This window comes from Ctenopharyngodon idella, chromosome 10, assembly GCF_019924925.1.
Source record: "Ctenopharyngodon idella isolate HZGC_01 chromosome 10, HZGC01, whole genome shotgun sequence".
NCBI lineage: Eukaryota > Metazoa > Chordata > Actinopteri > Cypriniformes > Xenocyprididae > Ctenopharyngodon > Ctenopharyngodon idella.
Genome location: NC_067229.1, coordinates 47886188 through 47900751, shown reverse-complemented (window position 1 = coordinate 47900751; position 14564 = coordinate 47886188). Strand labels below are relative to the sequence as shown.

Sequence of the window (14564 nt, the reverse complement as noted above, 5' to 3'; positions counted from 1 at the left end):
TTTGCATGAATATGTAAACATTCAGTATATCAAAAGAAAGAACAGAGCCTCTGCAAACATCAACAACAACAAAAAAAAGAAGTGTTCTAGCTTCATAAATTCTTTTGTTATCAACACTTGAGTGTGGGTACGTTTCATAAAAAAGCAACATTTTGAACTAAAAGCTGAAAAAAATCGCGTTCAAAACACAGATGGAGTAGATCGATTCCATCGATACGCATTTCATCATTTCATCCAGTAACGTTAGGCAGTTTTGATTTCTATGCTGTTTAATGTTTGATGATCACGTTATTTGACGTGCGTCAGCAATGCTTCTATCGCTTGTTTCTGCTTCTTCTGTACTCTTTCAGAAGATGTGTAACAGCGCCCCCTTCCATATAACAGTGAAAAAATGGATTGCAGTAAAATTCCGTCAGCGTCCGGGAAAGAGTTAAATGGGTTTTTGCTGAAGACAAAAATATATATCTGGCAATGGGGTCAGAAAAATAAACTTGTTTCCCTGTGAATTAAGTTTATTTTTCTGACCCCATTGGCATTTTCTTTTCTTGTTTTAAGCATAAACTCTTCATAAAACAATAGTATCTAAAGTCGTTTTGCTTCTTAAGTAAATGTATCTTGATTTAAGAATGTTTAGATATTCGTACTGGAAAACAAGACAAAAATACTAATAGTAAAAACACATTTCAGGCAGCTGATGCACTGCTCAACTTTACATGAAATCAAAATTGACCTTTCTCAATAAATGTTTTTGGAGATGATTCATTAATTCATGTTATTAAAAAGATGTTTTACTGCATAATTGTTCATTCAATTGCAACAATCAAATACAATCTCACCAAATATTCTGTTTCAGCATAAAGGAATAAGGGTGGGAATCTTTTGGCACTTCACGATTCAATCAGATTCTGATTCAGGGAGTCACAATTCCAAAACGATTCCTGAAATATCACATTTTGTGTCCCTTTTTGATGAACTACCCTCAGATTCAGAGAAAATTGCAACTACAAAATACACACTAAACCTTTATGTTGGTACTGTAAAGCATGTTAACTTTGTCATCATACAAATTCAAAACTTGTGTTTAATTTACTTTTAATATCATATTAATGGGTTAGTTCACCCAAAAATAAAAATTCTGTCATTAATTACTCACCCTCATGCCGTTCCACACCCGTAAGACCTTCGTTAATCTTCAGAACACAAATTAAGATATTTTTTGTTGAAATCCAATGGCTCAGTGAGGCCTACATTGCCAGCAATGACATTTCCTCTCTCAAGATCCATTAATGTACTAAAAACATATTTAAATCAGTTCATGTGAGTACAGTGGTTCAATATTAATATTATAAAGCGACGAGAATATTTTTGGTGCGCCAAAAAAAACAAAATAACGACTTCATTATATGATGGCCGATTTCAAAACACTGCTTCATGAAGCTTCGGAGCGTTATGAATCAGCGTGTCGAATCAGCGGTTCGGAGCACCAAAGTCACGTGATTTTTAGCAGTTTGGCGGTTTGACACGCGATCCGAATCATGATTCGATACGCTGATTCATAACGCTCCGAATCTTCCTGAAGCAGTGTTTTGAAATCGGCCATCACTATATAAGTCATTATTTTGTTTTTTTGGCGCACCAAAAATATTCTCGTCACTTTATATTAATATTGAACCAGTAGCCCTTTACATTCAGTAGCACGGTTAAAAACTGACTCAGAATCGATTCAGAATTTTTATGGATTGAATAAGAATCATTAAGGAAAGTTATCAAATCAAAATGCTCCAATGAATCAGATTTTTCCTCCAGCTCCATCCAGAAACATAAGTGTTATTTTAGTATTATTTATATACTATTATAGCATTTATTATCACTTTAGAAAGACATTTTCAGTTAGTTGCCAAGGCAGCATTTCAAGTTTTCTCTAATTTTGCATCCACGAAATAGACATGACATCCCACTCGCTCATTACTTCCCCTCAAAGCACACTGACACTTCCTGCGCCGCTAGCAAATGGCCGGACCAGCACAGCTTCAAGGTGAACCGACTGAGAGCAAAGTCTTCCCTTCCTCCTCTGCCCTTCAGGAGTCTCTCTGCCTGCCGCTCGTTCTCGCTCCGTTTGGCAGGTGATGAACACGCTGCTGCTGTTGCATTGAGAGGCTTGAAACGCAAGGGAGAACAAAAAGAGTTGGCAAATATCATTTCTACAGCACTTGCTACGATGTGACAGAGGCCTCATGTGTGTTTCACTCACATTTACAACATCCCGCCAAAACGAAGACTGGCCGCTGACAACTTCATGGCATTTGGGTCAGTGTAGGGCTGTATGATTAGTCGTAATTGATTTTCGATTTCGATTTTGGCTTTTGACGATTATGAAACCAAGATAATTGACGTAAAACGATTATTGTGCCGCTGCCGTATTCCGTCCCACGCACCTTCCTTTCCTTCACACTTTCGTTCCTCCCTAAGCCAAACTTAACATCCAAATCAGCCGAATAAGTGAGTGATGTAAAATGCAGTCTACTGTTGCTAAACTGCTCGATATTAAACAGTGCCGCGAAAGAGACACTAGCTGTGTTTCCATCACCCTGTTTTTATTTTAAAGTATCGCATCAAAAACGAGTGATAGAAATGCCAAATTTTGAGAGAAAAAAAATCCTTTAATTTGCAAAAAAAAGTTTTTACGCTCGCTTCAGGTGGTTTTTGACTTGTGCGAAAAAGAATTAATGCGAGTAATGGGAGATGGAAACACATTTGCCGAATGAATTCTGATGTAGCAAACATTAAACCCACTTTATTTATACCTAAATGGTCAAATAGCCTACACACAAAAATGTTGAAATGCCATTTTGGCGAGTATCCTCATAAACACAGTCGGTTATGTCTTAAATGAATGTAAACAGTTGAGAAAGAAAACACGTGTAACAGTATATTGGATCCGTCCAGCTCTTAAAGTGACAGCAGCCTAATAAACCTGCTGCAGTCATTAATGTTAATGAAACAACAAAAGACAAAGATAAAATCACTCACTGCTCTTGACTGTATAACTTTTGTATTTTTGATGTATACAGCAGTGTTATTTTACATTGATTACTTTATTCAAATTCTGTTGTAGGCTATTACTTATCTGAATACCATTTAATTTGTATTTTTGTTCTGTTGCATTTATTTGTCGGTTTTGTTTGTAATTTGTTTCTTTGTTCTTATTGTATTGCTGACTGTTTACTTGTCTTCTGTAACTGTTTTGAGGACCTTTTACTCACATTAGTTATTAGTATTGATAATTTCACTGCTATTTAAAATTACTCATATAATGAAATAAGACTTTGATCATATCATCCACCAATAATCACGATTTCAATATTGACTAAAATAATCATGATTATGATTTTTGCCATAATCGATCATCACATATAATTGCTAACAGAAGACTATAGACACAGCAAAGTGTAAGAAAGTAGGGCTGGGAAATAGGGCTAATAAAATAAACACCTCAATATTTTTCTGCTTTGATGAAAATCTATATTTCATTTTAGTGTGCGTGTGTGTGTGTGTGAAATAGCTTAAAGTGAAGTAAACTCAAAAAGGTTAATGCAAGGGGGAAAAAAAAACTGGCAATAGTATGTTTGTGATATAAAATGACTCATACAGAAACACATTTTGGTCATTCGCCCACCTTTACGCTGTCGCCTTATTTTGCATCAAACGTAATCAGCTGAAAATAAAGCAGCACATTGAGCCGGTTCCGCGGGAGAATAGTAGGTCAGAGACACGATCAAACGGCTGTGTTTGTCTTTGTAGTGCGGATGAGCTCGCGCTACAGCAGGTCTGAATGCCGGATCCTCCCAGGCTGCTGCATTTGAGCAGTTTTTCCACTTGATCACACTGGGAAATGTGTTGCGGAATGGTCCTGCATGCTTATTCATGCGGCTCTGTGTCTGCTCGAGGGTCTGACTAACAGCGTTTTTGGCCTCTATCACTATCTACACGCCACATGCGTTCATACACACACATGCTAATCAAAAGCAATCAGCAAAGTCATTACATGAAGAAACGTCCATGCCAAATGTAAAAGCTCAGAATTGAATACTAGCATACTATTTAGGCCTACTATGTTCTGCACCATAGGTTCTGCATATTTCCTATTCGTTCATATAAACGTGCAGTATAAACATTTCAAACACGCTGCGTGACCTCACTATGTGCATGTTTAATACAGAAAGTGCCGTCCAGTTATCATATCAGAAGTATAGTTATTTTGCATTTTAATCCAATTTAGTGAAAAATGACTTCACTTTTGCCAGTCTGACTTGATAATGAGTCATGGGGATGTTAAATCACAGCTCTGGTTCGTTCGTCACACTGGAAATGGAAGGTCAAGTCGAGTGCATTGCCTCGAGATATACTCTTGCACACAGTGTGCTCTGGTTACTGCAGATTTGGACAGATGAAGTAGGTCATCAGGGTTTTTGATGCATACACAAAAACTGTACAGTAAGCACAATACATAATGCAGAGATAATAGTAGGCTATGGAGTATTTTTTATCGTGCAATCTGAATGTTCAGTTTTGAGCTGCGCACACACACACACACACACACACACACACACACACACACACACTTCATCTATCTAATGAGCTCCAGGGGGCAGCTTACATTGATTTCAATCAACAGCATTATCAGTCATATTAGATGCTGTAGCATCTGGTTGAAACACAATCAGATACAGTTCCGAAACTTCAAGACATCACGGCTGATATAAATGATCCTTCTTTAAGCCTTGGCTTAAAAACATCAGGCAAGCTTTTGCTTTATAGAAGTCCAGCGTGTTTGAATATAGCTTTAAACACAATTTTACAGAAATTATACAAAAATGTGGTAAAATGTTGCTGCCAGGGCACTTGTAATCCTGTAAATCCTGTAAACTGACTTCAATTTTGCAATCCTCCTCAATTGAAAAACTATTTTTTACTACTGTGTTTATTTGACGATCAAATTTGAGCTCAGAATTAAAAATTATGCCTAAGTTAGTGGCATGACTTTTTACACAGGATGAAAACTCGTTTTTGGAGTAAACAATGTAATTTTTTTCCCCCAAAAAGCACAATTCCAGTCTTTTTATCATTTAACATTAAAAAATTTGAGTTCATCCAACATTTCACCTCCTCATGACATTTTTAGCAAAGAATTTTCAGCTGCATTATTTCCTGCTTTAAAAGGCAGGTACAACTGCATGTCATTAGCATAACTTTGATATGAAATGCCAAATTTATTAAATCTAGTATATCCCCAGTGGAATCATGTATAGAGAAAAAAGCAACGGCCCTAAAATAGAGCCCTGAGGTACCCCATAACTTACAAGAGCAGCAGAAGAACAATTATTCCCAATCTTTACAGTGAAATTTCTACCTTCCAGGCAAGAACAGAACCAACATAAAGCCAATTTCCATTTTAAACTTCCTTAAAATATAGTTTAATACCCTAATAAGGGCAGATTCATTACTATAACCAATTCTGAACCCTGATTTCTGAAACATGAATTTTTGGGTAGACTATGCCTTCGACAACTTCTTTAAAGAAAAACAGCAGATATAAATGTGCTGCAGTGTCACATAAAAATAATACTACCCAATCAATTTTTACCACTTTATGCACACATTTTCACAAAATCTCTGGTTTATTTCTATGGCACATTCTATACGAATATCTTACTGTGAACAATTCATCAGTGCACATTATTCCACAGAAAAAAAAAGTTCTCATAATCTTTCATTTGCTCAACTTGTGAAAGGACTTTCCTTTTCTTATTTTTCAGCTTTTTTTTTCCAATCACATGCTCTCCTCTAGTTTGTAACGCCAATGTTTCTTGATCGCCCTACAGTTATTCTCATCAAATATCCTTTTTCACTTCGAAATGGGTCACATTATGGGAGTAAAATGGGTTGATTTTATGATAGTTGAAGTGTCCTAGTACATTTTGGTGGCACAAAAACACTCCTTGCACCTTGAAGTTCTTTTTAAAAAGTTGTCAAACTGTTATTTCAAAATATTGAATGCTCTAAATATTGCTCAAGAGGGGAAGGAACTGGTGAAGATAGTTAATGACTTCCCACAGAGATGGAACTCACTTTTCTGGAGCTTTTCCTCTGTTTTAAAAATGATACTCCAATTTTTACCACCTTTTAAACAGTACACAGAAATCTCCAGTTCATTCCTATGGGGGATTCTACAAAGAATATCTTAGCAACAGTAACCAAGGTGGGCGGAGCTTAGCAAAGGGCTGTGCATTAAATATCTCAAAAGCGTTTGTGTTATAATGGAAGCTTGTGTTGCGCACAGCATCTTGCAGGAGAAATGAGCCAATCTGGGAGGTGAAAAACCAGAGGGAACACCCAGAATAGGAAGTTCATCCTGGTGTCAGTGGCTGAAAGATGAGAACCAGAGGGAATCTATTCAAGGTTGCCTAATAACTCCCCCCGCCGGCTCCTCAAAACGCCGCTAAGCATTCACACGCAGGTGAGCCGCGAGACCCGCAGCAAATCTGGCCGTCTGATTCTGAGCCCATCGTGGAAGGCTGTAAATACGCTGGCAAATCATAAAGCCAGCAGGTGTGTTCGCCGCTGACGGTTAATCATCCACCTGTCTCTCTGAGAGCTTCCTTTCTCGTCGCGGGAGGCTCTTCAAAACACCTTCCTCATCAAGATCCTCACAGCGCTCTGGTTACCTTACGCACACCCAGGAAACGCTCAGTCAAATTCAGAAATCAGGGTGAATGTGGCCACATACCAGCCAAACAGGTGCAGAAGACGATAGCATGTTTGTCATCGAGACTTTAGATGCCGCGGGATACTCCGGTGATGGATATAATGGCGAGAGAACGATAGCCTCCCCGCAGAGATCTAATAAATAACGCAGGAATCAAATGGAGATAAGGTTTTGCAGCTCCCCAGAGGTTAAGAGCTGCTAAACGAGGTTTTAGCACAGGAGTATCGCCTCCGATAAGGGTTAAGCCCACTTCAGTGAATCTGCCGCTAAATCACATCGGACTGGAGTATCGTTTATTAAACCGAGAGAGAGAGAAAAATGGGAAGATATTAACCATCTCTAGCTATCCCTGCCACCTCTAACAATACTGTCAGAACGTTCAATGTTTAGAAATAGTAGTATGCAAAGAATTTCAGGGTAATTTTCATGGAGCAAGGTTTGTAAAAATCAGAGCAACTATTTTACTTCTAAAATGAGACCGAAAAAGGATATTTGATGATAATAAATTTATTGATTAGACCACAAAACGCTGGCGTTACAAACCAAAATACAGCATGTGATTGGAGGAAAGAAGTTGTACACTCAAAAAAAAAAAAAAAAAAAAATTAACGCAACAGTTTGCATCTTTTTTTTTTTGAGTTATGACAACCTTCATTGAATTTACAATTGAATGTCTTCATTGTAGCATAAACACAAATTTTTAAGTTGATTACTCAAAGAAATTAATTCGCTCTAAGTTGTTGGAATCTATTTCAGTTCAAATCAACAGCTACCATAGCACATGCTAACACAACTTATTTAACATACATTTAATGAACAAGTGAGATATTACTTGTCACTGGCATTAGCGCAGTCATTGTTTATAGAGTCAATGTAGTGTTTACCTTCATGTTTCTACTCTTCAGCCCAATGGTAACCACAAAAACTCTTTTAAATGTCAAACATAACAGCATTAAACACTAACAGGTCTTTCCCTTCACTAAAAAACACATAAAATAACACTTACTTTAAAAAACATTTGTTCTCTTTATGCAAAGCATGGGAACTAGAAATCCCCTACCTAATTTCTGAAGTTATCAAGACAATTTCATAACGTTACTACAACTTAATTTTCTTTAAAAAGCCAATTAATGCAGAAATGTGAGTTTAAATTACACACAATATTAAGTTGATGTAATATTCAACATTATTATGTCAACAGAACTCTACAAAATAATGTTTGCAACTTAATTAAAACAATAAATTAGAATTTTTAACTTGCAACCGTGCATTTATTTAAGTTGTGGTAACAGGTCCCCTAAATTACTTTTTAGAGTGTAAATGAAGAGGGCTTGGTGATGTCATTGAAAAAAGGAAAATTGTTTCAGAGGCGGAGCCAAATCTTACGGATTCCAAACTTTTAAAAGATAGTGTAAGGATTGGTTGATCTCTGAATTGGGGAATACCTGGTATAAACACACTTGACTGACTTCTGACAACTTTTGTTGTTTGAAAACAAAGCTAAAGCATTCAAAACAACCCCAAATCATAAATATAATTATTAACTTAGTATCGATACAGTCTTGCATCCGAAAACGGAGCTATACATTTCAAACAAACGCTTCGTTTCTGTCAGCGCAGCACTAGATGGAACGAAACAAAGCTGGCTAAAAATAAAACCCATTCTGAGAACGTCGAGGATGAGCTCCTCGCTCTGCCGCCGCTTTCATCGCCAATGCCCCAGAAAACAGAAAACTTCACCCAGGTTCTTGTCTTTCAACAACTTTCATCATCTCCATATTATTCACACCTAAATGATTAAAAGAGTGTGCGTTAGAGAGAATTAGCGGGCCCACCGGCCTCCACAGGCCTGAATCAGCCACCCTGACACGAAGAATAAGTACCCTGTACATCTGCCCCCCGTAATAGATAACCACAGGGCCGCAGCCTCTCTCCGAGTCCTTCTGAGTGAGTAATGGATGGGATGTTTAATCTGCTGAGGTAGTGATACCGGGAGAGCGAGTGAGCGCGCCGTAATCCTTGTAATCCACGGTAAACAAAGTCTTCCCTTCTACGAGCGTTATCAGAGCGCTCCGACAGTGGCGCTGGGAAAATATAAAGTGCTTTTGAACATATTAGTGTAATCCAATCCGAAGCAGAGGAGCCCGAGAGGTCTTCGGCAAACTCTGAGCGAGTTTCTCAGACGCTTTATTGATCTCCAAGGCACAGAGCCGAATATGGGATTCATCTTCAGGGACTACACAAGGCGGAAAACAGACCTAGTTTTTAAGTAAAAGACTATTACTATGAGTGTCTTAAAAGCTGGAAGCTGAATTTTGGAGCTATATCTTAATACCAGAAAGGGCAAAAGAGAGATGCATGTAGGACAAACACTAGTTAAACAAAGGCACAGGAGATACAAAAACAGAAAAATAAAAGGAGGTTTATGAGTGAGGATCTACTTTAACATGGTACCAAGAGCTACAAACTTTGTACTAAAGGATGGTGTTGAGATAGCAAAGACTTCAAATTACCACAAGAAACCAGTTTGCGATTTCAACAAACCCAAACACGGCTAAACACTAAAATTCAGTATGCTACAGACATGAATTATTCACCAAATCATGTGGCTTGTTGAATAAAATTGATCAGACTTACAATAGTGGGCGATAAATCAGTTTAAAAAGACCTCAAGCTGACTTTTTACATTTGGTGGATGGAAAGATTGTTTTTGAAAGCTCATAAAGGCAGCATTTGAATATATATTAAAATGTAATTTATTTCTTTGATGCAAAGTTGAATTTTCAGCATCATTACTCCAGTCTTCAGTGTCACATGATCCTTAAGAAATCATTCTGATATGATGATTTGCTGCTCAAGAAACATTATTATCAATGTTGAAAACAGTTGTGCTGCTTCATATTTGTGGAAACTGACATTTTTTCAGGATTTTTGATGAATAGAAAGTTTAAAAGAACAGCATTTATTTTTTATTGTATTACTGAATGTTTCAACTTGTTTGTTGTGAAACTGCTCTGAAAGAACAGATTAAAAGGGTTGGGGGTCATTTTGGGGTTTTTCAACCCGATCTCACGGGAACATGTAACTATTTTATGAGGTGACGATTTCGTATGATTTTGAACAATTTGATTTGTACAAAAATGCACGATTTTCAAATCATGAAAGACCCCCCCAACCCCGCCCCTAAACCTACCCATCACTGGGGTTTAAACAGATCATATGAAAATGTACAAATGAGATCGTACGAATTAGCCACGAATTCAGCAAAACTCATTGCCGTGAGATTGTGTTGGGTTTTTATGACAAAGTTTTGTTTAGAGCCCTTAGAAGTCTAACACCGGCTCTGAATAGCAGCAATGCAAAACCCTGTCGGAAATGTGTTGAGCCAACTCAGAAAAGAATGTGAGCAGTCGGCCAACTGTAAGTGTGACCGTGCCAAAACCTGGGTAATCCCGCCTGTCCAGAGCCTTACAAGACCCTCGTCCATGCCAGAACCCCACCTTAAAGGATTAGTTCACTTCAGAATTAAAATTTCCTGATAATTTACTCACCCCCATGTCATCCAAGATGTTCATGTCTTTCTTTCTTCAGTTGAAAAGAAATTAAGGTTTTTGAGGAAAACATTCCAGGATTTTTCTCCATATAGTGGACTTCCAAATTGCTTCAAAGGGCTCTACACGATCCCAGACGAGGAATAAGGGGCTTATCTAGAGAAACAATCAGTCATTTTCTGAAAAAAATAATAAAATTATACACTTTTTAACCACAAATGCTCGACTTACACTAGCTCTGCGATGCGCCACACATTACGTAATCACGTTGGAAAGGTCACACGTGATGTAGGCAGAAGTATCGATCCAGTGTTTACAAAGCGAACATGGAAAGACTAAGTCAAATGGCCTTTACAAAAAAGATAAAACAATGATGTCAGATGATTTTTAAGTTGTAGTTTTTCGCCCTACCGCAGTACTTCCGCCTACGTCACACGTGGCCTTTCCAACATGATTACGTAACGCTTGGCGTGTCACAGAGCAGTGCAAGATGAACATTTGTGGTTAGTATAATATAAAGTATATAACTTTATATTTTTTTATAAAATGACAGATCTTTTCTCTAGATAAGACTCTTATTCCTCGTCTGGGACCATGTAGAGCTCTTTGAAGCTGCACTGAAACTGACATTTGAACCTTCAACCCGTTGAACCCCAGTGAAGTCCACTATATGGAGAAAAATCCTGGAATGTTTTCCTCAAAAACCTTCATTTCTTTTCGACTGAAGAAAGAAAGACATGAACATCTTGGATGACATTGGGTGAGTGAATTATCATGAAATTGTTATTCCTACACCATGATTCATTCTCAAATGACTGGATTCATTCACATACACACTGACAATTGTAATTTTGCACACCTACACTGTTGCAGAAAATCCAAAAGTAGTTTCAGAGCACAACTCCCTAAATCAAAACTGAATCAAATCTTGAAGTGCCTAAAGGTTTACACCCCTATCAAACACACTGATATAGCACTACAAGACTTCACAGAAGAGCTGCAAACTTGCACTTCATGTCGTGACTGTTTCTGCGAGCGTGTTTGTAGTCGAGTGCGGCCTGTGGTGGCTTTTGATTAACTGCAGCCCCAAACAATATGCCTCCAATAGAGGAGAAAAGTGGAGACCCTAATGAGCTGAATGTGATTTGACTCCCGCCGGGGAGTGCTGAATAGTCTTCGTCTTCTATACAGAACGAAATAATCAAGTTCTTTTGTTACATCACGACTTTAAGTCGCCTATGAACTGAGCAGAAACGCAGACGCCAGCGCAGGAACCTGAAGTTTGCACGATCATACGCCGCTCTCCAGCTGCGTATCAGGTTTTATCTTCCACGGAGGTCTTATTTACAAACCCTAAGAGGTGTTCGGCAGCTGTAGCAGTGACTCACTCGCTGAACGTCATCATCTTTTGATTCACAAAAGACCCATTTAAGGTCCTTTAATCTAGGGAACACAACAATACAGCGAACACAATTACAGGCACGACCTGAACTAATCAAAATCTTTTTCTTAAACAAAAGCAGAGGAATGTCATGGATTTATTATTTTTTCCTCAGAAGAACATGGGAAGGGAAGCAGGTTCTTGTGATCTGAGGATGTTTGCCCTCTAGTGGAGAAGAAGATGCAACTACGAGTTTTGGCTGGTGTTCAAAGGGCCCCTGGCAATGGCACACTCAGCATTTAGTTCATTCAAAACGCACATAAGACAGCAAAACAGCTCACGGATTCCTACCATCACATGATCGGTGCCGTTTAGATCTGAGAACAATGTAATTCAAAGCATATGCAATGCCATAATGGCCATGTCATACCAGCAAAGACACTGAGCTTCTAGTAAAGTTATGGACTGAAAGTGCTGCATTTATCAGACCTGCATGTATGATAGGTTGAGGTGACTTTGCATTTAAGGACTTTCATTACCATAATCGTCATCATAATCACATGTATCACAAGTAAAATGGAGAATAAAATGCATTAAAAAGAGAAAAAACACTGCATTTTAATGCATGAGCGTGGTGTAGAGATTGTTCTTCTGCATATAACCTACAATCCAGTCCACAAATCCTCTACTTGGACTAAATGCATCATTAAAACCTCAAATATTTCAACATGGAATACTCTCAAAGCACAAATTCACCGCACAACCTTCAAGATCATGTTCATCCAGAGGTCTTCCCCTCCTGATCTACTGCCAAACTCACATAACACTCCCATAAATCTGATCTCGTGCTTACCTTCTTCCGGGGCTGCCATTTCATCATATTTGTAAAGCAAAAATGAACAGCATCAAAACATCACGATGGCAGAGAAGTGGGATTCAGGATGAGGACATAAAGTCACAGTGTCTCCGGACGGCAGATTCATGACGCTCTCCAGGCGCGCGAACGTGCGTAAAAGCGCAGAGCACTGGAGCCTCTAGTGTCCTCCTGATAATCCAACACGCGCAGTCTGGAGATTTCTGCTCGTTTGAGCTTCAACTGGTAGTTTAATGTTCGTTTAAATGCGCGATAGCGATTATTATGATCGTGTAAGCCCAGAAGGGACACTTGGCACGCTATATGCGGAGACATTCGCTCTCCATCGTGACAGCGGATGATGTGCCTCGCGCGGAAGAAAAGAGAAGAAAAACTTTCCGTTCTGATAAACGCTACACGATTGTTCGCTCTAAACAGTCCGGTTTCCTTTAAGTGTCCGGGTAACGTGCGCAAAAGCGCGAAAAGTTCTGCATAAAACGAGTGTTGATGGAAAATAATCCTCAAAAATCACAGTGGATCGAGATTCCAGAGATGATGCGTAATTCTATACATACACACACGCACGCGCGCGCAAAAGAAAAAAACCCTCAAAGACGCGCATAAATAGACGGATCCAGTTGGAGAGAAGAAGAAGAAGAGGAGGAGGAGGAGGAGTGGGAAAGAAAAACAGAAAAATCCTTGGAATTTGAGAGTTGGAAGGAGAAGGATATCCTCCGACAGCGCAGAACTGGAGCGCAGAACACTAATAACTTCCTTCCCCGCTGCTCCTCTGCGCTGAGAGAGAGAGAGAGAGAGAGAGAGAGAGGGAGGAGGACGGTGGAGGAGGAGAGGAGTCCGCGGGGTCATAGAGCCGCTGGATACACTCACACACACACACACACACACACACACACACTCACACACACACACACACACTCACACACACACACATAATCTGGATTTATAAAGCCCACTGCTGCACAAAGAGGATAAAAGTACTCAAGCACAAACCTTTACACGCTCAACCCCCAAACTGTCCATTCAAGACATTGGATAAAACATAACTTAAGATTTATATTTCTAAAAAGAAAAGGGCTTGTAGGGCAACAAAACGTGTTTCTATGTTCTGTAATGTTTTTAATATAGCGTAAAAATTGCAAATGTGGTTTTTTAGAATTTTATATGGTAACACTTTACAATAAGGTTAACATGAACTAAAAATGGAAAATACTTCAAAGAATTTGTTAATATTAATGTTGATTCCGACCTTTACATATACATTATTAAAATCGAAATCTGTTAATATTATCTAATGTACATGAACTAACGATGAACAGCTGTGTTTTTATTAACGAACATTAACAAAGATTAATAAATATTGCTAAGTCTTGATCAGTTTGTTAGTTACTGCATAAACTAATGTTAACTAATGGAACATTACTGCAAAGTGTTACCAAATGCATCGATGATATTACAAGAATTTCTGTATGATATTGCAGTTCCTAACTTTAAATGTCAATAAATTATATAATCTAAATACAGCAATATATCTGAACTAATAAAATATATTTTAATATTGTTTCTGTAAGTTGTACTGAGAATACTTACACTGAAGGACACAACTGTGGTTAAATATAATATAATATAATATAATATAATATAATATAATATAATATAATAATTTACTATTAATATTAAATTTATTCAATTTAAAACAATATTTTACAGTAAAATTATATATATATATTATAATAAAATATATATAAATATAAATAAAATATATAATATATTATAATAAAATAAAAAAAATTAATATATATAGATGTTCTGTATATCAGCAGTTACTGATCTAAAAAAAAAAAATTAAAAAAGTTAAATATATCAGACAATGTATTATGATAATGGTTAAATCAGTCAAAATTGTGGGTGACTCATAATAACTTTGACAATAACTCATGCTTATATCATCATTAAGAAACAAAATATAACACATAACAGATCATTAGTTTATGT

General features: G+C 37.7%; 1 protein-coding gene across 3 annotated transcripts in view; it reads right to left on the bottom strand.

Moving 5' to 3' along the window:
* Nucleotides 1-14564, bottom strand: part of ttc28 (tetratricopeptide repeat domain 28) — a 287139-nt gene that overhangs the window by 173344 nt on the left and 99231 nt on the right. Inside the window, exon 1 of one of the 3 annotated variants that reach the window (XM_051909037.1) lies at nucleotides 12552-13364. The exons of the other annotated variants lie outside the window; for them this stretch is intronic. Coding sequence (XP_051764997.1) covers nucleotides 12552-12578 — 27 coding nt within the window. The 5' untranslated portion in view covers nucleotides 12579-13364. Of the gene's footprint in view, nucleotides 1-12551; nucleotides 13365-14564 lie in introns of those variants that run through there. 3 annotated transcript variants of the gene reach the window in all.